This window comes from Condylostylus longicornis, unplaced genomic scaffold (genome assembly GCF_029603195.1).
Source record: "Condylostylus longicornis isolate FDR11 unplaced genomic scaffold, ASM2960319v2 ptg000055l, whole genome shotgun sequence".
Taxonomy (NCBI): domain Eukaryota; kingdom Metazoa; phylum Arthropoda; class Insecta; order Diptera; family Dolichopodidae; genus Condylostylus; species Condylostylus longicornis.
The window spans coordinates 11,876,525-11,903,829 of NW_026578024.1; the positions used below are offsets into that span (position 1 = coordinate 11,876,525).

General features: G+C 24.0%; 1 protein-coding gene across 13 annotated transcripts in view; it reads right to left on the minus strand.

Annotated features, from left to right (window-relative positions):
* Nucleotides 1-27,305, minus strand: part of LOC129612078 (protein lap4-like) — a 324,013-nt gene that overhangs the window by 134,912 nt on the left and 161,796 nt on the right. For 11 of the 13 annotated variants that reach the window (XM_055525569.1, XM_055525560.1, XM_055525556.1 and 8 more), the window contains 3 exons: nt 25,312-25,686; nt 24,795-24,895; nt 24,460-24,647 (listed from right to left, as the gene is read on the minus strand). In XM_055525569.1, coding sequence (XP_055381544.1) covers nt 24,460-24,647; nt 24,795-24,895; nt 25,312-25,686 — 664 coding nt within the window. Of the gene's footprint in view, nt 1-10,369; nt 10,389-24,459; nt 24,648-24,794; nt 24,896-25,311; nt 25,687-27,305 lie in introns of those variants that run through there. The other 2 variants (XM_055525566.1, XM_055525568.1) reach the window with 1 other exon arrangement.

Sequence of the window (27,305 nt, forward strand, 5' to 3'; positions counted from 1 at the left end):
AATATTATAGAAAAAACATAAGTCTAATTGATTCTATCTTTAATTTTTCCTTGTGTCGAATTTCTTTTAAAAGGATAAACTTCTAAGAAGAAAAAATTAATATTACCAACAAACATACATGCATACATACAAGTATACTCGTAATAATAAAAATTTAATTCAAAAATTAAAGAAAAAGGAAAAATGAAAGAGGAAAAAATATTGTTTCCACAAAAAAACCAATTTTTCTTGTGGTTTCCCTCAATTAAATTTCATTTGTAATTAATTTTATTGCATTTAACTAAAATTTAGCAAAAAAAAATTTTTAAAATTTAAATTCAAAATCCAAAATGTAAAAGATCTATAGTTCTTAATAAAAGTTGAAACGAAAGAATTATTTAATTACTTTTCACTGCAATTTTCAAAAAATTGAAAACAGAAAATTCCAAATTAAAATTCTTTACCATTTTTTATTAATCGCCACCCGAAAAATTGGTATTTTTCCATGTTACGAAATAAATTTTCTTCACACGTGTTCTTTTCCACATAAACATATTTTTGGTAAGTACAAGTACAGGTACACTTGCTTATTTTTTATTTTAACATTAAAATATGTAGGTATTACGTAACAGAATTATACAAAATTTAATTACAGATTATCTTTTTGCGTACAGTCAGCAAAATATTTTATATATGTGACTTTTTTTGTTCTTTGAAATATTACAAAGTAACTCACAAAATATGGTGTAAAATAAAATCACAGTAGTGCTGCTAATCAACCGAATTACAAAAACAAAACACAAAAAAAAATTTTTGTTTTGCATATTTATAGGTTTTCACAAACTATTTTTTACATTGTAAAATAAAAGAAAAACAAATAAATTTCACCTATTTAACACATCAGCTCGATATACATACTTACACACCATTTATAAATACTCAATGTGCAATGAAAAATTAAAAAAAAAATACAAAGAATTCGTATAAATTTCAGTCCGAAATGTGATAATCGAAATTTTTTTGTTACATTAGTATTTTCACTTACATACGTGTACATATATATAGGTAAGTGTATTTCACTGACATTTATTCACATACATTTAAGTATAAATATTTTAAATTAATTCGTAAATTACAATAAATTATAAAATGAGTATTGCCATAGGTATGGGATTTGAATAAAAAATAATTTTGATTTTAAAAAAAATCACATTTTTTTTTCAAATTTTATATTGCAAATTTGATATTACCTCTCAAATCAATATTGAGTAATTGTATACGACATAGTTTTAATTACTCTTCTACTCGTAATACGTAAATCCATTTTTTACGACGTAAAAGTTATAAACTTGAGAACATATTGAGAAACACGAAATTAGATACTTTAAGTAAATCTGGATCAAATAGCAAAAATAGCAAAAGAAATGAAGTTTCATTTCATTGTTATCAGTATTCCAATTCTCTATGAAATGTTATACTCTATACTCTACTCCATAGACATTTTATAAATTGAAAAATTTATTTATTAATATAAATTAAAAATTTATTTTGAATATTGATCGAAGAATTTTTCTCGATTTGCAAATTAGTTTTTCCCAATCTAGTAAATTCCTAGTCAATCGCGTAAATTTTTATTCCTTTCTTTATAAATTAATCAAAATACTTAGTACTTGCTTTAAAATTCAAATATTTTACCATGATAAATTAGAAAAACTATGTTTACGAAATTTACAGAATTTATAGAAATTTTTTTAAAATCTCTACAGTATTGTTTAGGAATTCCGAAAACTTTTAAAATACATACGTAAATATTCGATAATGCAGTTTGATTTGAAATTTCTAACTTAAATTGAACTTAATGGAATGGAACATAAATAGCGTTAGTAGCAGAAAATTATTTTTAGTAAAAGAGAATATTGTTGAAGTACTATTTTATAGTTATATAGTACAGTTATATGTCATTGATATCATATTGTAATTATCTGAACAATTCTCCTAAATCTTTCGTAATTTTTAAGTTTACAACTTTTTATTTAAAGTTTTAGAATTAAAACTGCAAATTCTCTCTAAAAATATTAATATTAGAATTAAAACTATTAACTAGAGAATTCGAAATTAACTTTTAGTATTGCAATAAAACTGAATTATCCAAAATATTCTAATACAAAAAAAATTTAATATATATTTGAAATAAGTCAAAAATCATGCGTGCATTACTGAATTTTAGTACAAAGATTTCCCGTTTTCAAGTAAAAAAACATGACCAACAAATTTTATTCTTTTAAAAATTTCTTTAAAAATCAAGCAAAAAATTGAAAATTAGCAAGAAAAGGGCCCAAAAATATCTCTTTTATACTTTTTATAAAAAAATGATTGAATTCCAAAAAATTTCAATTCGAATATTTCGAAATAGACAAATAGTCATTATATTCATGAGTCATGAATTCCATAAGTGAACAATATTTTATTGTAACAAAAAATCGATGCGAAAAGAATTTCAAAACAATTAAACGTCATGATCTGTAAAATCAATTTTATTGCACATACATATATGTACGGTGTAAAAAACACTGAGAAAAAAAATTCATGGAATTTATGAATTTATTAATAAAAATAGAAAAAAAAAAAATTTTTTTCTTTATTAACGATAATTTTACAAAATCACAAAAATTCTTTAATATTCATTTTTTTTTTTTAATAAAACTTTGCAATTCAACTACAATTTTAAATTTTAAACAACAAAAACATAATGCAAGTACCATTAAGTGCCGCGGTTATTTTTTACTATTCATTTATTTTTTCACGATTTTTATTTACTTTCACTATCACCCAAAAAAAAGAACAAAAAAAAATGTGTTTTTAATTTTAAAAGTTAAAAAATTTTTAGGGTTTTTCTCATAGTCATAATTATTGTTTAAATATTTTTTTTTTTACAATTTTTACAATAAAAAACAAAAAAATAACAAACAATGAAAAATTTATTTTGGAAGTTAACACTTTTACTGTGCTTGCTGTTGTTGTTGTTCTCAAATTTTTACATATTTTACTGCCATTTTTTATCACACAGTTAGGTGTACCTAATAATAATAATTTAGAGCCAAAGGGGCAAAAACACGAACCGAAAGAAAAAAAAGTTTAATTATTATTTTCAAATCATTGGAATTTTTCATATTAAAAAAATTTACTAAGCAAACGCTTTATGAAAATTTTTATTTTTAAGATGATAAGATAAAAAGAAAAACATTAAGTACAAATACAAAATTTTTTTAAATAAATAATATTTTTATGTATTTGTATACATGTACATATATGTATGTGTTTATTATCAAATAAAAAAAAGGAATAAATAAAGTACATAAACAGAAATTGAAATAAGAACGCGCTTATACGATAAAAAAAAAACAAAAAATGTTGCTTGTTACAATAAATTATAAAAAAAAAAAAATTTAGCAACAGGTGTAATAATAAGTATCGGTACATTATAGACTCGTACAGGTATAAAAACAAATATTCATAATGTAAGTATGTATGTATGTAAAATTATTGTAAGTGAGACAGAAAATCTATAAAAGAGATATGCTTTTGATAACGTGAGTAATCAAAGTTATGAGGGAATCGTTAAAATAAAAAGAACAAAAAAAAAAAATAATATAAAAAAAAAATATTTTTTATAGAGACAAATATGAACTTTATCTCTCACACATATTTTATTTTTATAAATATACACAAATTTAAGGGAAGAAAGAGATCGATTACTCTTGTCGTAATATAAGTAAGTACCTGATCTGATATGTCAAGTCAATTTATTATACCGTAAACTTTTTTATGAAATAAATATTATTTGGCAAATACTTTATAATTTCGTAAATATACGTGTTATTTTAATGTAAAGTATTACTTATGTACACACAAACTCAAAAATTTATGAGCAAAAATAGTCTATAAAAAAAAATACTGTTCTCTCCCTTCTCCGCTTAAGGTCTGATACTGATCTAACACGAAATTTTTGAGTAAATTTCAATTTTGTTTTTTAAAGTCTTCAGAATGAGAGAAAGATGTAAGTGAATTCACAATATTTTTTTAATTGAATGTAAAGAAAAAATTGTTGTGAGTATGTGTAAATCAGATTAAATTCAAATTCAACAAGAATGAAGGCACTTCTCTATCTTGAGGAAAATATTTTATGTTTTATTTGGCATCAAAATTGGCCACTAAAAGTTTCAGTAAGATATTTAACGTTCTTCTGATATAATGTCCGCGGATATTGGAAATCGCTATTATAAGCACACCTCATATCAACTTATTTCAATCCGTGTGTTTTTATTTCTAAATATGTATGCGTTCCGGGAAATTGTAAGGCAGACGTGCTTGTAACACATGGAACAACCCTCGGTATTCTACCTTAAAAAGGAGAAGCTGGGCAGTCTTTTATGCATTCATAAACTACAGTGGGTCGCACTATCTTCAGATTGGCGAATGAAAACAGTGTGGAACACAACAACGCAGGTGTTTGCCAAAGATAAGCTTGCATCGGACAAGAGGTCTGATAGTTTTCCGATGGGGGGATATCGGAACTATAATAGGAGTTCTGACAGACAATTGTCTGATTAGCGAACATGCAAGAAGGATGGATCGTCCCATAAGCGATCTTAGTAGAAGTTGTTGTGCGGAAGAGGCGTAGGAAAGAATAACCCACTTAATATGCTCATGTTCGACGCTGGGGAACTCCTATTTAGACCTTGTTAAGACGAAAATAATTCACTTAAATGTAATTTTATGTAATCTTCTTCTTTAGTTTTCAAATAACATGTATGATAATAAATAACATTCTAACCTAAATATTTTCATCTAAATTGAACACAGGTGCTTAAGTATAACAACAAATAATAACAATGTCATGTAAATATGCAAACACCAAATAAAAATAAATTTCAAATTTTACAAAGTTTTCATTATCTACATATTCAATTTTTTTAAAATTCGACCTAATTTCATTAATAATACCCACATTATTACGAATAATTTTTAATCACAATTTTAACTACTCAATCTCTTGTATCACACACTCTACTCATATAGAATTTTACAATTTTATTCAATAAGTAAATTCTATATCACTGTTAATTTGCATTTAGTTCAAAATTTCATTGGTTGCAACATCATTTTGTGCATTATTGAAAATGCATTACTTATCACAAAGAAGCTTTATTGTCAAATGGAATTTGAATCCATTTTATTGAATTTCAACTATTTATTTGAGATTAGATCACTTTTATGATAATAAAATGAATTTTTTTGTTTATAACATTCAAATTTGTTTATTTATTGGAAATTATTGACTTATTGAATATTTTCTATTTTTTTCTATACAAAATAATTACTCATTTAAAAAAAAAAGGAAATTTGCATATTATGCACAATATAATTAAATTGAAAAAAAATAGAGAGAAAAAAAACCCAAGCAACGTGCTTTTGAATACGATATACAATTTAATTTAAAGCACACACACAATACATAAAATGTTGATGATGCATTGCTAGTTCATTTTTATAGGGTAATTAAACTAAAAATAATAATAATAATGATTTGAATTTAAAAAACAAAAAATAGTCAGAAATTGTTTGCTTGTGTTATGAATATTGAAAATTTGCTTAAATAATAATTTTAAACTAAATAATTATAGCACTATGGAATAAATATTTTACAAGACGTAGACAGAGGCAAATTAATTAAAAACCCACCAACGCGAGTAATTAAAAATTAAAACGAATATTTGATAATAAAGCAAGTATAGAGGCGAACTTAAAAACATATGATCTAAGATATAAGCCTAATTTTCCTGATAAATGCCTTAACAATATTCAATATTAAAGTAAAGGGTTAAGTTCTTCATGAAATGAGAATATGGGGATGCAAAAGACTGAGTAAGATTTATGCATATATGACAACAGTTATTTGTAAAAGAAAAATGCTTTTCTTTACATTGTATAAATAACTCTTTCACTTGTACAACCTAACTATTAAATTTGAAATAAATTTCAATACCTTTAACATTTATTCTCCATATACATATATTAAATATAAAGTAACTTGAGGGAATTAATAAGCTTGGAACCAGAAACAAAGGTTTGCCTCAATTAATAAACTTGAATTTTTAGAATAAATTTTTAAAAATATTTTTAAAATATTAAAACAGAGTAGAATTCAAAATCTCCTTCGAATGTAAAAAAAAAATTTAAGGCAAATCTGAAGGGGCCATGAAAAACCGAAGCTAAAATTACTGTAAACCTCGGCACAGCAAGAACTATAGGACGTGCAAAATATTATAAATAAAACCCATAAAATATACAGTAATACCCCGTGTTACGTACGCTCGTTTTACGTACCCTCGCACTTACGTACATCTCATTTTTGTCCCCAATTGCCCATTATACGTACAATGATTCACACTTACGTACAAGTACATTTTTTCTGGTTTTGAAATTTATGGAAAAAAAAATTATGTATACCAAATTGAGAATGTACACTTGTAACAACGTGTTTTTGTATGTCTGTACATTATTTCTATGAAACTTAAATTTTGTTATGAGTGAATGCATGTAGAAACAAGTCAAAACAAGTCAATGAAGATGAAGATGATATATCATTCTCTACATCATGGAGCAATTAAATTTGAATTACTGTTATCCTCAGGAAAGCTGTCCAAAATTATCTTCTTTTTTGTCATAGTTTTATTAAAGATCTTCTTCGCTCAGCTTTTTCCTCCTGCCGTTCCTTCCCCTCTTTATTCTCTTTAAATACTTTTCGTTATCAACATTCCTTCCTCTTTGGGAATGATGGCGGTATTAAAGGGAGGTAACTTGGACTGGTCTGGCGGCATTCTCAAACATTCCTCTCCCGGGGCTAATCCAAGCTCCAGTGTTCTGAGCTCTCGCGTAACAATTACAATATTATTTATATTTAAATTATGTATTGATGAATTTTGAAGTTTATGTTTTATATTTCAGTTTTGTTTGATATTTTTATATGTATATGAATTTGTGTTTTGTTTTGTTTTTTTAATACACGTTAAGTGTTAAATATAGTATAAAAACGTATGAAATAAAAGTATGAAACTGCATACATAATATCCCTCTTTTTCTTTTTATTTATATATTTATTGTTTTAGTTTGTTTCAAACATATTATTCATCAATAAAGTAGTAGATTCATTCTACGTACATTTTTGTTTTACGTACACGCTCCGGTCCCAAAGGGTACGTAAGTGCGGGATATTACTGTAATTGTTTTTAAATAGCTCCTGACAGAAATAATAAAAGAATTCAAATCCTAATGTTGAAATTAAAATTCTATATTGCGATTGCTATCTATGATTCAACAAAATGAATCTAGAATTTTAAGCTGAAAACAATTTCTAAAACAATTTTAATTTTACTCATTATTTTCTTTTTGATAAGAAAAATTATCGATTATCGTTTCGTTCCATAATCATTTTTATCTTTTCAATAATTTTCATATCAAAACTTTTTTTTCATGTTATAAAAATATTAATCATAAAATTTATCATAACATTATTAATGACATATAATGACGTCATCTTTCAAAATATTAACTGTTTATTTATTTGAACTCAATTATTTTGATGTGTTTAATTAACCAGGTAACAAAAACCATATTGGTGTAAAATAACAAAAGAAAAAAACAAAGTCTTATTATTCTATTTGAAATTTTCAATGTCAGATTAATGTTGACAGATTAGAAATTGAATACATCTATAGATATTATGTATAGTATGTATGTAATGTAGATATATAGATATAATTTTAACATTAAGTCAAATATAATAGATTATTTTTTTTTTTGGAATGCGTGCCTAAAATATCAAGGTGAAATAATTGAAAATTAAACATGATAACAAAAAGGTTTATATTAATAATTATTTTTTTCCTCCAAATTATGAAAAAAAAATCTTTTTTTTTGTTGGATCAAAATTAAAACGATTATATATGTAGTTGAGCTCATTTAATTCTAGCAAATACTATTAATATTGAAATTGCAACACTCCAGAAAATAATAATGGCCTAATTCAACTTTTATGCCTCTGTAAGTAATGCAGAATTATTGAAACAAAAATTATAAATCTTGATTTAAGTCTTAGTATGAAGTAAGAACTAAAATTGTGATATAAATCATTTTTTCCAAGATGCCTTACTTCCTGAACTAATTCAGTGTTTTTATAGGAACGTTATAACATTGAATAAATAACAGTAACATAACATTGTGGTACGGGAAACTAAATTTACATTAAAATTTTCACAAAATTCATTTTAACCCAGAATTCTTAAAACTTTACCAAAAATTAAATTGACAATCAAATTAATCCTTTAAATAATCACCTAAATAAAGTAAAATAAATCAATTTTCAATAAAAAATTTTAATTCATATCGTATAAAATAATAAAAAAAAAACATTTAAAATTTTAACTTTTTCAACCTTATCGTAAATTTATAAATTTCTGATAAGAGAGTTTCTTCTAATAATTTTTAATGCATGCATACAAGAACAAATTAAAAAAATATAATTTAACACATATATGTTACTTAAATGTAGCACATGTAATCTAAAATGACATAACTCAATAGTTCTATATTTTGAGTTATCATTTTAAACAGGCTGAAATTCGCTATTAGTACCAGTGCCGGTTAAAAAATTACTATTTCTATTTATATACTCGTAATTCATCATTGTCCGGAGATTGCACTGCCAAATACATTTTTTTTTTGTTATACCACTTTAGATTACACATACAATGTACTCTTATAACAAAAATTATATTTTAAACTTTTCAACTCTTTCTTTTTCAATATTTGTTAAAAAATAATAAACAAGAATGAAAGCAATTTTATTTGCTTTCAAAATAAAATTTTATTTTCATATGATTCGGCGTCTCTGAGTTTAAATTTCATTTAAATATCGCGTTGGTTCTTCATTTTTTTTACAGTTCTGAAGGTTATTTCAAATTTATAAAAAAAAAAATTTCCACTCTCAGCTAAAAATAAAAATTAAATCCACTTATTTTTAACCATTTTTTTTTAATTCATTTTTCGTCATTAGCTGGTTACTTTTTTCTTTTATTTTTTATTCATTCTTGAACACAATATAAGAATGCAATTATTCATTTCACTTGTATGGAGCGTAGCTGCTGGTAATGCTTTTTACATTTTACATTTTTTTAATCCTTTTCTCGTATTTCATTGTTTTTTTGCTTTTAAATTAAAAAAAAATCAATATTCTTTTATGTAAAAAAAAAAATAAACAGTTACTAAAAATATATAGGGAAATAACGGTATTTTAAATAAATTGCGTATAATACAAACAATTCGAATGCGTAATAAAACGGAGAAATGATTTTAAAAAGGGAAGAAAAAACAGAAACAGTTTTTAAAATTAAAATTAAAATAAATGTAGTTTTTTATTTTCTTATTTGTATTTTTAATAAATTATTTAAATGTTGTAGGTTTATGAAAAACAATTAAATCACACAATTGATTTTAAAATTAATTTTGGTTAAACATTATTTAAAATTAAAATTTCTTGTTAAATGAGATTAAAAATTAAAAATTAAAAATCGATTTAGCTATAATGGGAATTTTCAGATATACTAAAAAATTAATTATTTCCTATAAAATTTTCAATCAAACATGTTGTAAAGTAATTTAATTTACAAGTTTATAACAAAATATTAAACAGCGAGGGATTTAAAATTGTTATCATTTTAATTTTCTCTCCAATTTTTGAATAGAGAGCTCAAATAATTTAAAATTTTTCAGATATATTCATTGAATCAAACTGTTTTTAAATTGTTCAAAGTTCATTCGAACATGTTGTTCATACAATAAAAATATTTTATAATGCCACTCATGAATTTGGTGACAAATTGTTTAAATTACATTTTTTATAGTTATCTTGTTGAATCACAATTTATTATTATTTTATTTCAATTGTGAATTATTATCGTATTTAAATTTTTCATATATTTTAAATTAATTTAATCTTTTATTTATTAAATTACGATATTTAGTTGTTCATTGTCATTATTTCATTATTATTGTTATTGCTATTATAATTATTATTACTAAGATTCTAAAAATTTGAAGCAACACTACAAAAAAAAATTCAATTTAAAAAAACAACAATTATTTTAATTTTTCATTTCATTTTTAACAAATTATTATAATTTCTAAAAATACCGACTTGTTTTTTTTTTTTTGTCTGATAACGTAATAAAATCGAAATTCTTTCGTGAGAAAACAAGTGGCAAAAAAATATTTTTTACTCTCTTTGAAAATGCACAAACCATATAAAAATTTTAAAAATGTACAAATTTACTTATTAAATTTAGAAGAAGAAGAAACAAAAATAAATAAATAAAAATAGTAACGAAAAAAGTCGACAAAAACCGCGAATATATTTTTTTTTATTTTATTTTTTAATGTCAAGTAGTTATAAATCGAATGACTGTTAAATTAGAACTGAAACTGAACGTTATTATTTTGTATTTATTTACCATTATTTTTTTTTGTTTATTTTATTTATTTTTATTTTTTATTTTTTTTTTTGTAATTTACTCGCTAAAACATTTTGTACGGTACACGCTCGCTTTTATATTATTAACATATTAACGTTACTAATATTATACTCTTCAGTCTTAATAATATTCTCCAATTTTCGCTTTCTCTCTCTCTCTCACTCTCCTTGTCGGTTCGATTTCATCATCACTTTACTTCACCCATATTATAATAATATAATTTCCCGTATACTCTAGACTAGATATTAGTTCGAAAATTTGTTTAATATAAAATTGCGAGCAGAAAACGTCAAACACAACATATACAACGAGAAAACAAAATACTTTCAAACATAAAAAAAATAGGAAAAAAAAGAAAAAACATTTACATTGACCATGGAGAACAAAATATGATTATAAAATATAGGTAACAAAAATGTAGGATAGAAAATGTAGGGTAAAATAAAAACGTAGAAAAATTGTTTTTAACTATTTTTGAGAATTAAATATTATTTCCCATATTAATTTAGAAAAAAGAAAAAAATTTAACTTAATAAAATCTCAAAACATGAGAATTTGGTAATTAAAAACTCTCCCTCTCTTCTCGCTCTCCTTCCTATCTTGTTGAAGAGATTGAGATAAAAAAATTATTATTAAATAACTATTGTTAAAAGTTGTAAAAACTTTTTTAAATAAGTTATTTTTTTAACCCTTTAATTCCTTTAATATTAAAATTTATTTCGGCTTTATTTACGTTTTGTAATGTTTCGGCATTTAAATACCACTAATTCCGATTTTATTACAATAAAATTTTTAAAGCATTATTGTGGTAAGATCCATATTCGTTAGTATTTCCGAAAATTTTTGCTTGAATCATAAAAAATATAAGTTTTAAAAGATTCTAGTATAATTTGTTATATAAATTTTATACAAAGTTTGAACTATATAATACAATTATTTCTATTATAATACGATTTCGTAAAAGTTGTACAAAAATTGACAAATACATACTCCAAGAAAATTTTAGGAAAATTGATGAGCATATAATTTTAAACTTAAATCCGTTTTGAAACTCAAATCAAAGAAAATCGAATACTATCTAGCTCTATTATATCTGGATCTATTAGTACCAAATCTAGAATTAGCAAAAAAGTTCTAGTACTCTATCTTGTGATATTGTTATTAACATTAATATCGCTACTACTTTTCATAACAGGAATATCATGCGTAGTAATAGTACTAGTATCTTATAAAAATGTGAGAAACTAAAGGGTTAATATAATTATTTTAATAATATTGTATATGGAATTTTTATTCTATTCTCAATTTCAAATTCAAATAATATATTTTTTGTTATTTAATAACACTAATCAAGAAGCTTGAGTCATTCCTACAAAACATCATTTTATTGTCAAAATTTATACTTTCATAATAGTAACAACGTTGATGTAAATTGCATTAATACATGTGTAACAAACGTATTAAAAAATCTTTTATACTCGTATTAAAACTTTCATAACAGTGAAATGTTATGAATTTTGCTAATATGTGTGACGTTTTAAAATACGTAGCTTTCGTGATTATTGCTTATTATTACCTATGTACTACGCTCACATATGTTATATTTATTTGTATAATTTTTCACTATATATTTAAACGTATATAATATACAGTATAAAATTGAGAGCTCTTTATTATATTATTGGACTTTCATGAGATGATGAATATTTGTGATATTTTATAGATAGATGATTAGATAGGTGATATAAAAATATTTTCCAATAACTTTTCATAAATTCCGTTGTTTTATATAAACGCCGTGTTGTTTTATATAAACGCCACTATATTTGAGTATAGCTAGATACAATGTTGTGGTAGTGCTATGAGGTTATCATACATATAGGATGTAGGTACCGTAAATATGCATGCATATACGAGAGAATACACTGTCTATTTTAAGCGAATATGATTTATTTTTATTTATTACTGTTTACAACTACCCTAAAAACGGTACAATGTCACATTATTAATCGAAATATGGGAAACATCAAAGAGTTCTTTTTTTTATGTATGTATGTATGTAAGTATATACATTCTTTCTTCTATTTTAAAATTATTTTTATAAAAAGCGTTCCCGAAGCGTAAAAAAATTTTATAATTTTTATAATTTTTTTATAAAAATAAACAACAGATTATTAAACATTTTGTATAACAAAAAAAAAAAAAACAAAAACTCATAAAGAATAGCGGAAAAAATGACAATAAATAAATTTTATCATAATTTAATTTTTTTTTCGCTAAACACCTGAACATTAATTGTTTGTGTATCTGTAGAGTAACTGGTAGATGAAGTAATAATAAATATAAAGAACAAAAAATATAAAGACGCGCCTACAGGTATATTACTCAATAAATAAACGCACAAACACACACATAGAAGTAAATTTATTAAATTTAATATTCATCATGATTCTATATGTTTATTTACTTTAATTATTAATAATAAAAAAAAAATTTTTTTTCTACTCTTACTTTTATTAAAGAAATAACTGACAAGTAAGAAGATACTTTTATGCCGACAAAACGTAAATAAATGTAATATGTATGTACGCATGGATGTATATAGAAAATAGTATTTTTTAGGTTAATTATGTCTGTAACCTTTAGGTCTAAAAAAAAATTTCGTAATATTTTTTAACAATAAATGTGTACAGGTACTTACATATACATAACTATAAATGAGAGTACAATCTACAAGTACAATGCATTTAAACAATAACGTAGGAATGTTATAATCGGATTGAATGACTATAATAAGTTTAAAGATAGAGCTTACAAAAGTTCACGTCATCGTAAAAAAAAAATAAATCAATAAAAAAGCTGCTATTATTTATATTTTTTTATCTAATTTCGTATTAGTATGGTATTTGAAGTTTAAGACAGACAGAATATGTAATTTCGAAATTAAGAAAGACTGTGTATAACATTAACATAATATTATATAGCAGTTATCCAACCCGTCATCATATGTAAAACACGTATTTGTTCATCTATAAAGCAATTATTCAAACCAAAGCCAATACACACAATTTATAATTGAAAACACTTTCATTGACAAGTATCGATTCAATTATTTAGTAGAATTATGAGACCAGGAAATAAAAGATTTAAAATTTTGGAATCGATTACGTCCTATACACTGCAAAAACTAATCCTTCGGCGGACCGTGATAAATTTACATAATCTAATCTTATTAAGTTATTTTAATTAATTATTAAATGGAAAATGAAAATTGGCTGAATCTCGGAATTCGAAACAGAGTCGTAAGAATTGTTCTGAATGAATATTCCATAATTACTACTTAATCACTAATCAAATATCTGCCCGAAATAAATTGAAAACAAAAATACAAAAACATTTTATGTAAATAATATTTACCTAACTGTTTACATGTACGTGCTTCGCATATTTTATTGTAATAACAAAATTTAAGTATTTAATTTTTTTTTTTACATCTCAGCACATACTTAAAATTACGTAAGAGTTTATTATAGATTCCTTTCCTTATTTAAAATTGCATAAGGGTTTGAATCCATGATAAGATTTCATTTTAATTATTTTTAAAAACATTTTTTTAACTGATAAGTAATAAAAAGACAATCGTTGTTAATAGCAAAAAAAAAAAGGCAAAAAAAACAAAAATAAAACAGAATCAAGTCACTTAGTTGATAACAAAAAGATTTTTATGATAATTTTTATTGTTATAGTAATGAGAGAATACTGCGACCTCTCTTTTTTTTAAAATTTGTTTTTTTTGTTTATATTAAAATGACTCAATGTTTAAGTATACTCAATATACAAAATGTGATTGTGTTGGTAATAATAAATGTAAATGTATGTATTGGTTTTGTTTACAATTTTAATTTAATTACTTAAGAAAGTTTACTTTAATTATTAAGAAAATTAATTTTCTTTTATTTTTTAAAAATAACACAAAAATAATGTTATTTTTTTTTGATTTTATATTGAATGTACAGGAGTATTTTTATTTACATACACACATATTTAGAGAAATTTGAATGATTCAAACTACATATATGACAACATTTATTATTGAGGGCTGCAAAATTATTAAGATTTTTTGGGGTGAGAAAGTAGAAATTGTCTATCTAATTGGACATTATTATTTTGCATAACCTGTAAGATTTAGGAAATAACATTATTCAAGTTAATTAGTAATTCATATCGGGAGTAATCGCAGTAACCACGTTCCATATGATTGCAAAATTGTGAAGGGCATATTTTGGGAATTATTCACTAGATTATTAAACTCTATTTTGAATAGTTAATAATGTAGTCAATTTTATATAATCGACAATATGAACAAATGTCACTTTCATAGAAATTTCTAACAGTAATATTATCGACTTAAATCGATTTTACGGATAAAGTCGATCTTGAATAGACTTTTATTATTGTGGATTTATACCATATTCAATTTAATGTATTTTTTTAAAAAACGTCAATTTTTCGCTGTCACGACTCATACCTTACCCACATAATACAAAATTTCTAAAATCTTAAAAACCATAAAATCATCCTGTATTCACCTTGTTTTTTTCCGCTACTTTCAACTAATGAAATGTTTGTCATAATGTTTACAATTCTAATCTTAATTATTATTCATTAGATTTTCAACATAAAAATTTAGTTGTAAGGGTGTTTTCTTTTAAGTTAGTAGGGTTGGAAACGTGCGATTTTCTTTTAGTATTTTTATAAAATTTTTCTTTTTATGATTGAATGTCACGAAATTTCAAAGTAATTTTCGCTATAAATTAAATGAGTTTTAATATTTTTGTTATTGGTTTTTGTTTATTTAACAGAAAAAGAAAATTGGGGCAAAAGGTGCATCAGAGAAAGTTGATTTAACTATGGATAAATAAGAAAATATTTTTTGATTCGTTTACAAAACACAAAAACAAAAATTTTATTCTCGTGTTGTTTTAATTTAGAAAAAAAATGGTTAAAGATTTAGAAGTTTAGTGTTATTTTATAGTATAGTTGTTTTTTATTAGTTTTATACAAAATTGGATTTTCTTCATATAAATCGATAAGCTATTAATTAATTAAAAATCAATAAAAGAAAATTTATTAAGAAAATTTCGATTTATTTTACGTTCTTGCTATAAATAAGAAAAGTCGCAATGTGCAAAATATTTGAGAAACTATAATAAGTTCATAAATAAAATTTATATCATGTGAAACACCTTACTGCTAGTCACGTGCTTAAACTTGAGATGTTTAACGCGTTAAAAACTTTACACACCCTCTTTCGGAATAAAATTTATGAAAATTGTTCATCAACTATAGTCAGTTCAACAATGTATAAGTGCAATGTATAAGTACTCGTATTGCATTTTGCTGCCATATATTAAAAATTTTGCAAAAACCGCAACCGAAGCTTAAATAATTATTCATATTTGTTTGTCACATATGCATAACATTTAATTAATAATACAAATTCAAAATTCAAATTATATTCACAACTTAATCAGAACACAATCATAATCAAGTGAGCAGTCATCGAAATGTGTTCCGACATAAAATGTCATTATCATTACCATCAGAAATAAAAAGCAGAGAAGAAAAACGAAACAAATTATCAGCAATACAATCGACAAAATAGATTCAATTCAACGATTAATAATAATCGAACAAGAGTGAACGTAACAGATTTTCATTCCTCAATTTAAAATTTTAAATGAACTCTTTACAAATACAAAATGTCATCACTTATACATATGTACATTTGCATACATAAGGCAATGAACGCGGTTCTCTCACACATTAAAATTTCATGCTGTTGTTGAGATCATAAATTATAATTAACAAAATATTCAATTTTTTATACGAGTAGTATTTTCATAAAAAAGAAAATATTGTCTCGGAAATTATATTTTGGCAGGATGCCCAAAACAAAAGTGAAAGATAACAGACTAAGTGTTCATTAATATTTTATTTATAACAGCATACATAAGTCTGCTTGTGAGTATATTAAGAAAATATTTTTAAAATCTTTAAATAAAATATTATTGTAACTGAAATTTTTTTTAATAATAAAACAATTATCATTTCAGGGTTTTCATTTTAGTTCAAAAAATAAAAATCAATTGGAAATTGAAATTTAATCTGAATGCTTAAGTATTCCTGTGAAAAAATCGAAATATTTTGTGAATTCGCCGTATTCAAAGCAATTCGAACATTTCAAATTCTATCAAATCATTTGGACTGAGTACAACTCAAAAAATTTTTTAAGATATTTACAAATTCATTACAGAATATCCCTTTTTTATTAGACGATGTCACATTATTGCACTTGGTACTATTTATGCCAAAGCAAAACAAACTAAAAACTTTTAAGTTTGAATTCGGAAACTATACTAATTTCGCCTTAGACAGTTTTATCTCATTGCTTCAAATATATTCAGTGGAATTTAGCGAAAACAAAAATTCTACAAAAATCAAATTATAAAATTGAATATAAGTCAGTACAATATAGCGTTTAAATTGACAAATTAATAGTTCAGTCTGAACTATTCAGTGTATACGTTCTATTAATTTAAGCTTTTGATTTTTCACTTGAAAACATCAATTAGAATTTACATAAAAATTTATAATTTCCAATTGTTTATAGGAATCAAACTAGAACAAACTGCAAACAATAAAATTTTGGTAATGACTTTAAATTCGTGTTGCCGTCGACGAATATTACTGTAGCATGAATAATGCGAACTGATAATTCTTAGAAAAAACAGAAAATTTTTCACGTCAAGTAGTGAGGAAAAATTTGGTGTCGCAGAAATTGCAACTGGTAATTTTTTTAATATTTTTTACATGACTATAAGCTTATGACATGATGGCGGCACTTAATTTACCTAAAATACTCTTGTTTCACCTATGTTATTAAACTGACATACTGCATATTAGCACAGAATTATAAGTACCAGAAAAATTAGAATTGAATTTTCGAAAACACGAAACATAGCATTGCAAATTTTTAAGAGAAAGTTTGTGTGTTTTGCTTTTTTAATTTAAGAAATGGCACAAAAAAACAATTTTACCAAAATAATTATTAAAAAAAAAAATATAAGAAAACTTAATCACAATTAAAATCAAAAGAAATAAAAAAAATTTATTATTCTTGTTTCTAAAATAAAAAACTAAAAAACACTAAACTAAAAAAAAATTATTATTCTTGTTTCTAAAATTTCAACTTGTTATGACTTTTTTGACATTCCAAAAAAAAAAAAAATGTTCCAGAAAAAAAAAATAGGTTAATTATGTTACTTTTCTATAAAATTAGATGAAAATTTAAAATATTTTTTACCCTTTTCATTTTTTTTGTCTCTTGATTCCGCGAAAATGAACTTTATGATTCCTGCCTGTTACTCCTATTTTTTTTCTCTCTCTCTCTCTTCTGATATTTTATGTTGATATAGGCATGATTTATATTTTTAATTTTTAATTTCCTTTCTAATATTATTCTTGTGAAATCATTAAAAAAAAAATCCTTTTACTCAGAAAAACTAAAAAAAAAAAAAAAACAAGCAAAAAAAAATTTTATCAACCTCAAAATTCTCTTTTCACAATTTCTTTTTTTTATATGATGAGTGAGTGCCCTTTCATCACTAATCGAAATAAAAATGAGCAAAAGCAAAAACAAGGAAAAACAAAAAGGAATGGAATGGAAAAATTCGAGACTTGAAAATTAGAAAATCAAGACAGAAAAACAAACACCAGTTAACGAATTGGATCAAATGAAAGAATTACAACTCATTAAAAACCTTGTAACATTATCTAAGTGGGTCATCAGATCATAGAGGAGACTCCAAAAAAAAAAAAAATTTTTTTTCTATTCTCTTGTCTTGTCTTTTTTTTGTTTTATGGCATTGTATTGCAAATTAATCAGAAATATTTGCACAAAATGAAAAACCAAAAAAGAAAAGCGTTTTACTAGGTTTGTGTGTTTTTTTTTTATTTTTCTTCTTCTTAGCTAGCTAGTGCTAATACATTTTTGCTAATATATTGAAAGGTATAAGAAAGGCAAAAAAAAAAAAACAAAGTGCAACCAAAAACTTATTCTAAAAATGGGTGCGGAGACAAAGAGAAAGGAAGAAAGGAAGTAAGAAAATAAAAAATGAATTTGTTGTTTGCCGTCGCCGCCTCATTTCTCTTCACCTCATCTGCTCCATATTTTCAGAAAGATATCAATTTTCATTTATTGTTTTTGTTTTACTATATATACCTACATTGATTTTCCTTGTTTTCCTTATTATTTTTTTTTTTTATATTTTCAAACCTTTCATTCCTATACCTTTATACAGAGTGTGTCGTGTTATATTTTCCAAATGGTTATATTGCGGTTTATAAAACTCACCTACAGTTGAATTTATAGTTGAAATAAGACACGTATTAAAAATTTCATACTGTTGTTCCAATCTATGGAATTTGAATCTTTTCGAAATTATAAAAGCGCTTTTATTAGATGACATTTCGAAAACTTGCACACAATCTTGTTTGAAGGATCTGCGTACATTGCATCAATTTAATTGTTTTTTTTTTTTAAATATTTTATAAAGCACTTAAGTATCCGTAAAACCAAATCTTTCAAATTACCAAAATCACATAAATTGAAATCGAGATGTCGGGGTCAAAGTGTCAAAACGACTAAAGAAGTCAATGAGCCGATAGGTCGAAGAGTCGAGAGGTTGTGTGATCGAAGATTACCGGAATTAAAGATTAAAATAGTTACGGAGTTGAAAATAAAAGTGTCAAAAACAAAACTCGAGAAGTCGCACTCGCAGCATTTTAATGACACTATAGAAATTTAATAAATACAGCCAGACACTGCCTTTAGAAGTCGAAAATACTAAAAACAAATTTTAAGTTACAAATCTTAAGAGAGGTCAAGAGAGTTAGGAAATTGAACTTATAAAAACACTAAAGTTAAGACGAAAATAAAATTACCAAATTTCAAAATCAATTCCACCCTGTTTCTTTGGGACACACTGTATTCAATATTAAATAATTTACGTTTCGATACTTTTTTTTTTCTTTTTGGTTCCTTTTACTAAACTGAAAGAAACCTTGGAACAATAGATTTTCTATCTTTCATTTTTTTCTCATTTCTTTAACTTTCTGTTACTGATTTGGGGCTTTTGCTATATTTTGTTATGATTTTCTAATATACGTACTTAAATTTAATATCGATTGGAAAATGTATACCAATAAATATGTACATATATGTATGTGCATAGATAGAGGAAAATAAAGTTTCATTTTTCACGCAAAGCAGGTGTGTTGGCAGTAGTTTAAAAATATTTTGTGTTTTTCTTTTATTTTTGATTCTGGATCTTTTTAATTTTTTTATGTTTTTTTGAATGTTGAAGATCAAAAAAAAAAAATCAACTATTCTTTTTTTTATTGATATCTTTTGTCTATTCCATAAACAGTTATATCTTTGCATTTTTTAAATTCAATCAATTGAAATCCATGAAAAATTTGCCTCTGTATATTTTGTTATGATACCACCTTCGATTATTGTTAATAAACAATATGATGTTCTCTTAATCAATATTATATTTTATATTATTAATATTTATATATAAGTAGAAATTTGTGTATACAGAATGACGCAAAAATATACAGATTCAGTTAGAATTACGAAACTGAAATACATATTTCATAAACGGGAGTATTAGTCAGAAAGTTTGAGGATAAGAGCAAATATTTTTTTTTCTAGCAAACGAGAAAGTTTTAAGGCAACACTCAAAATAACATCAAACATAAGTACTGCAGCTTTATTTTTCATATTGTCATTTATCTTATATTTCTCATAGTATCGCCGTAAACATAATTTTCGCAAAAGTCAAAAAGCCCTCTAAATAAAAACATACATACTATTAAATGAAATTGGATTTAATTCAGAATTGAATTCAACTACTTGTAGAATTATTATATTAACATATGCAGCTGCCTTTTACGCTACCAATTATTGATTATTGATGAACTATTTATAAATCAAAGCTAACGGTATGTTTCGAAATCTCTTTTTTTTTTTAACCAAGTTGTTATACCTTGCAAATAATGATGACAACATTAAATTTTATGTATTTTGATAGTTGAGTTTAAATTGTTTTGTGCTTAAACTGCCAATTTGGGAACATATCCATTAAAAAGGCATATTTCTCGAAAAATATTTACGGTGGAACAAAAGAGCGTCTCGCTCCTTAAATCATTTGAATTTTCTACTCGAATTCTCCACTAGGAATATAAATAAAACGATAATAGGAATATAAATAAGAGTAACATTAAAAGATGTTAAGAAATCTTTTCTGTCTCCCTGTACCTTCATAAATCAAAAATTTGATAAGGCTATTAAAATATTGAAAACTTTTTATTTTTATTTTTTTTTATTGAAGTTGTTTTAAATTTCTATTTAATATTTTTTTTTTAGTAATCCTACACCCATTATCATCTTACTGTGTTACAGTTATACTTTAAAGCATAAATTTATATACATATATAATTCCATATATTAATACATACATTATGTTTATATTTCAAAATAATATTTCCGTTTACAAATATATTTTAATAAAATATTATAGAAATGAAAATATTTTATTAACAACTTCATCTCCTATAACTGTTCTGTTGAAAAAACTTGAAATTATTGTTATATGTATACCATTATTATTGTTGAAGCTGCACTGCTACTGCCACTCTTACTATTTTACTTTTAGTTCATTAAAAAAAATTGTAAAAAAATAAAAAATCAAACACAAACTGTATAAGACAAAATGATCTGACAATGATTTTTTTTGTTGTTGTTGCTGGTGTTGTTGTATACTAACCTTAAACAGAATGTCATGTTCAATTATTTCACCGGAGCCGTTATATTGTTAATATTTTTTTTTTTAATATAATAATAATAATGTTATTCTAATACCACCACATCATATGAAGAATTAGTTCAATTGAGGTTTTTTATTAATTTTTTGCTATTTTCGTATTTTGCATCTTATTTAATTTAAAAAAGAAAAAAGATATGAATAAAAGTTGGTAATTTTTCTCTTTCATCTCACGCTCTTCTCCCACAACATTTACTTACTTTTTACTTATTGCTACATTTACAACACAATCATATATTATCATGTAGCTTGTTGTGTAGTAATGTAATATCAATGACATTTCATTAGAAATTTAAAAATTTCTCATTTTAAACAATCACGTATTTATTGTTATATTTATTATTATTATATTATTATTATTACTATTATTATTGTAGGAATATGCAAATAGAAAGTATAATAATTTGCGGGTTAAAGAAAATTTAGATTGATTTTTTGACCTAATTTTTCTTAATACACTCTACTTATAATACTCTACGTATAATGATATTAAAATTACAATTGTTTACAATTCACATTATGCATACATACATACATGTGTATGTATGTGCCTTACAAAACATAAAAATTCATGCGTTTTGAAAATAATACAAAGCTATCAAATCGCCTTCTATCAGATTAAAATTTCAAATCGATCAAATTTAAATAATAATATGTAAGTATTAAAAATATATATAAAAAAAAAATAAAAATTATAAAAATCAAGTACATGTGTACAATAGTAAGTAAAGATTTTCAAATTGAATCGAATGAAAAGCAACTCAATTTGAAAACTTTCTCAAACTATTCTTGAAACATTTCAAACTTCAAATGTTTTAAAGAAAGGTAAAAAGGTCAAAGATTATTTTAAGAGAGCGTTTACAAATCGAACAAAATTGTACGATTAAGTTTGAAACGATCAAAATTTGAAAAATATTTGATTTGAAAACGTCCAATCCAATCACACTAAATCGTATGAAAAAAATAGAATTTTGCCCTATTTTCTATTAAATTTTTTGTCAGCTGAGACAATTTAATATAGTGAGTACTAAAGTCCTTGAGTTGTTGAAGTGAATGCAGCCTAAAAAGTGAATGTGTATTCTGCACATTGGGAACAAAAAATTGTTAAAACAATTATTCGCTCCCCAAGTTTCCTAATAACTGAATACCTTCATTAGTACAGGTTTCTTTATAATTAACTGAGATTTTCAAATGTAAAATTAAGTTAATTGTAAGCCAGAAACTTTATATTTCTTAATTCTTAATGATTTCTTCCGAAATTTTAATGAATTTTATCATTCAAATGCTTATTATTAGCGGTTTCATTCAATTATGTAACACTATAAAATTATAATAGGAAAAGTACTTAATTATCTCACAACGATTTTCCAAAACGATTTGCCTGTAATTTTTAAAAATTATTGAAATAAACCTTAAAATTCATTACCATACAGTCTGACTCAATACAAAAAATTGCACCAAGTTAGACTATTTATGGCAATTTTCTTATTTACAATAAATTCAAATAAATCAATGTACAAAGATACAAAGATATTTTATTTATTATCAAACAGAAAATTTCATAGAACACAATTACATATTGGTAGTTCAAAGGAATTTTTTTTTATTCAAATTTCTTTTATGACATTTTAAAAAAAAATTAATTCAAATTTTATGAAGAAAATAATAAAAACAGGAAATTTTACACTATACACACATGTTTATTTGATTTTTATTTTTATATCAGACTTTAATTAAGTTTTCATATTATAAAATCAAAAATTAAATTTCTTCCTTCCGGACACAAACAATATTTTTTTTATTAAAAAATATTATTTGTATACTCTTGTCCTTACACCCACCAGCATTTTCAAAAAGAAATAAATAAATTTCATTTTTGTTTTTTTTTTTTTTTAAATACAATATGTCTATATTATATTTTAAATTTATCATTTAATATAAGGCGTCAAGCAATAATATTTTTGCATATTTGAATAATATTACCAAGGAATAGCACCTACCAACTGGTATTATTTATGTACATACAAAATTTACTGGAAATCTTATTAAAAGCAATAGAATTGAATGATTTAGAAATCAAATGTAGAAATATTTTACTCAGAGGATTGAACTTTTAGCATTAGTAAAATTTTCTTTATATCTAACCGATTCTAGAAATTTCTATCTACTACACTACGATAGAATTCTATTGTAGCATCTAGAAATTTCTATCGTAGCATAATATGCAACTAATTTCTGAAAACTGAAAATTCAAAATAAGTTATGTGTCCAATTAAGGTGAATGAGAGAATAAAATTCTAATGAAGTGTGTACATAGAATGTGAGGACTTCTGAATGTAAACAGAGTATGAATGTTTAACTCACTTTTTATAATGGCACATAAAAATTAGTAACAAAATAAAAAACCAAATAACAAACAAAATAAACAAATTTCTTTTCTTATTTATTCCATTAAATTTTTCCAAAAAAAAAAAATTATCATGTTGTTTAAAAATTTCCAAAAAACAAAAAAGAACTCAAAAGCAAAAACTAAATTTTACTACTTCAATAAACAATGAAAATATAAAAATAAACAGGCGGTAACACTGCTATTTAAAAAATCTTAAAAATTTCTTTTTACCTAAGAAATAAAAAAAAAAAAAATAAAAAAATTTTCTTTTAAAATTAATACGTAAATTCTTTTGTTTAATTGTAGATTAAAAATCACAATAACAATTTTGAGAGAAATAAAAAAAAAATTCACAATAGCCTATACTGTATTCAGTTTATATACAGTTATTAAATTCACTATAGCCTCAGTATAGTAAAATTACTATAATTCTGTAATTAGTATTACTGGAATACGTCCCTGTTCTGTTCTATGTCAGTCATATTTTTTTTTATATTATAAATGAATAGAAATCTGGTTTTTGAGAAAAAATGCAATTTTTCGCACTTACCACTATTCAATAATGAATCTCTGTGCTCAGCATCTTCTAATATTGGTGATGTTACTTCTTTTAATGGTTGTGTTGTAACATTTTTAACATTTTGAGCTTGATTTTTAAATGCTTTTGCTAATATTTCACTAGCTTGTTTGTCAACACCATGTTGTACTCGTTTATTTTTAAGGTGATGTGGTGTATCTCTGAAAATATAGTATTAAAAACGTGTAAAAAAAATTTTCAAAATTTTAAATACTGTTGTTGATAAGCTAAATTTATTTCTCTTACACCACAGAAAAAATAAAAAATTTAAGAGAAAAAATACAAAGAAAAAAAAAGTTAAAATTTACCGCCTATGCAATTTAAGTGGCCGTTTGTAAAAATCTTCATCATCTTTGAATCTTTCATCATTCGGATCAACATTAAATCCAACACGTTTTTCACCATCATCCTGTAAATATATAGAAAACGATAAAAAATATAAATAAAAATCTTATTTTTGCTCTAAATGTCTAACAGGTATCCATTATGTACGCACATACATAAAATACCTACACAGGCAAATTTAAAAATAACAAATATAAGGTACACGTTTCTAGAATATTTTTTAAGCTCCTAATTTTTTCTAAAAATTTCGTTAATACTTCATGTTAAATTGTCTGTATTCCATGTACAATATTCTTCTAACAGAATAACATAAAAATTCTTATATGAATTTAATTTAAAATATAAAAAATTTTTACAATTTTATAGTAAGTTTTAGCGAAAATTTTTATAGCAGACCTTTTACACAAGTACATATTAAGTACAATGCGATAAATATGTAATCTAAAATCACAATAAAAAAAAATTTCCCGAGACACATACCTGTTCATCATCATCTTCATCAGCTTCATCTTTAACAATAGCTGTTGATGTCGCTTGTGTTGCCGGTGTTGTTGTTGTTGTTACTGTTGTTGATATCGTTTCAACTACAGATGGTTCTTGACTTTGATTAACTTGTGCTTCAACTACTAATGGTGGTGTTGATGTTATTATTGTTGACGATGTTATTGTGGTTGATGTAACTGCTACCATTGGAATAGTTGGTGTTGATGTTATTATTGTTGATGTTGGTGTTGTTGATATTATGGTTGGTGTTTGTGGTGGTAATAATTGTTGATCATTATGTGTCTCTGCTAAATTTTCCATTGTTGTTGAATTCATTTCGTTTTTAGCAGATGATGAAGGTTTTGATGAACTCTACATTATCGATAATTTAAAAGAAAAAACAAAAAAATAGACAAAATTTAGTTTATGTTTTTCAATATCTAAGTGAAAATGAGTGAAGAAAATTAATATGAGTGAAAAACAAATTGAGTTATTTTAAAATTGAAATGAAAAATTTTTTTTTACGAATTTTTTAAGAAGGTGTTGCCAATTTCGTTATTTTTTTAAGCGGATTATTTTTTTCCTAAGAAAGAATGAAATATGTTTGATTAAAAATGCTATATGAATACTGGGAAAGAATGAGTTTTTAATTTTTTTTTAGCGAATTTAAATTGTTATGTGTTGGATTCTGAATTCTATTAATAGAAAAACAAAATTACAGTATAGTCTGAATTCAATTTCTGAAATTTTTCAAATGAAATTGAATTTAAGGAAAACTTGACATGTACTCTACGTAATAGAGGAATAAAAAACTGTTTCTAGATATTCGAGTAAATTTTCCAGCCATTATGTTACAATACTGACTTAATTACATCACTTTATTTAAATACAAAATACACTATAAATATTTTTCGAATTTTTCTCACCTGTATTTTGAATTTTTAATTATTTTCCATTACAAAATTTCTTCATAATTAATTTTCTACCTAAATATTTTACTATTATCAACATAAAATGATTATTTTGGAAACAAAGCAACATTAAAATAATATTATGAACTTTTTTCTTGATTTTATTGCTTTATGATTTCTATCATATAGATTTTTATTTGGATATGAAATTTTATCTTATCTAATCTTTGGAAAAAAAAACGCTGAAACGAATAGTGTGTGATATTATTTAGCAATATTTCACACCTTTTATCATCACTGCGATAATGAATTTTTTTTTCTGATAAGGAAAAATGAAAATAAATAATGCTCGAGAAATAAAATGCATTTAAGAATAGTATAACAAGAGAAAATAGAAAAGTATTAAAAGTGAAAACGTAAATTGTTATAAAAACAACGGAATTTTAGATATTATTCCTCTCCTAAAACTAATGCTACGATTAATGTGGTATTGAAATGGAAAACGAGTTTCAATTGAGCCGCTCAGTGCATTAGTGGTCTACTTGCAAAAAATTACATTTTGAGTAAATTGCAATTGAAATATTAAAATATTTAATTTTTAAGAAAATTTTTAAAAACAAAAACGAACTTATGTAAAAATAGAATGAAAAGAGGAGTAAACTAAGAATTTTAAAAATATAGAACAATTCTTTAGCCTGTTTTACAGCTCTATTGAAAATAATAACTCATTTTTGCAAAAATTTTGAGTAGGCCACTTAATGCACTGAACGCCTAAATTGTCATTTGCAAAATACAGAATGATTTAAGAGAATGAATTAAGTTTAAGAGAAAAAATTAAATGTTAAAAATTTGTTCTATTAAGAATACGATGGTGATTTACTGAGAATATTATGATAAAATTACAGTAGCAAACAATAAAAATTTCGTGTTATTTATTCTTTAATATTTTCTCTTTCCATATATGTATGTAATTTGTGATCAATATTAACTTGTCACTTGTGATAAAATATGCTCTTAATCTCACAATTTATTACAGATCACTCAGTTTCAAGCAAATAAATTTGAGTTATATTTTTTGCA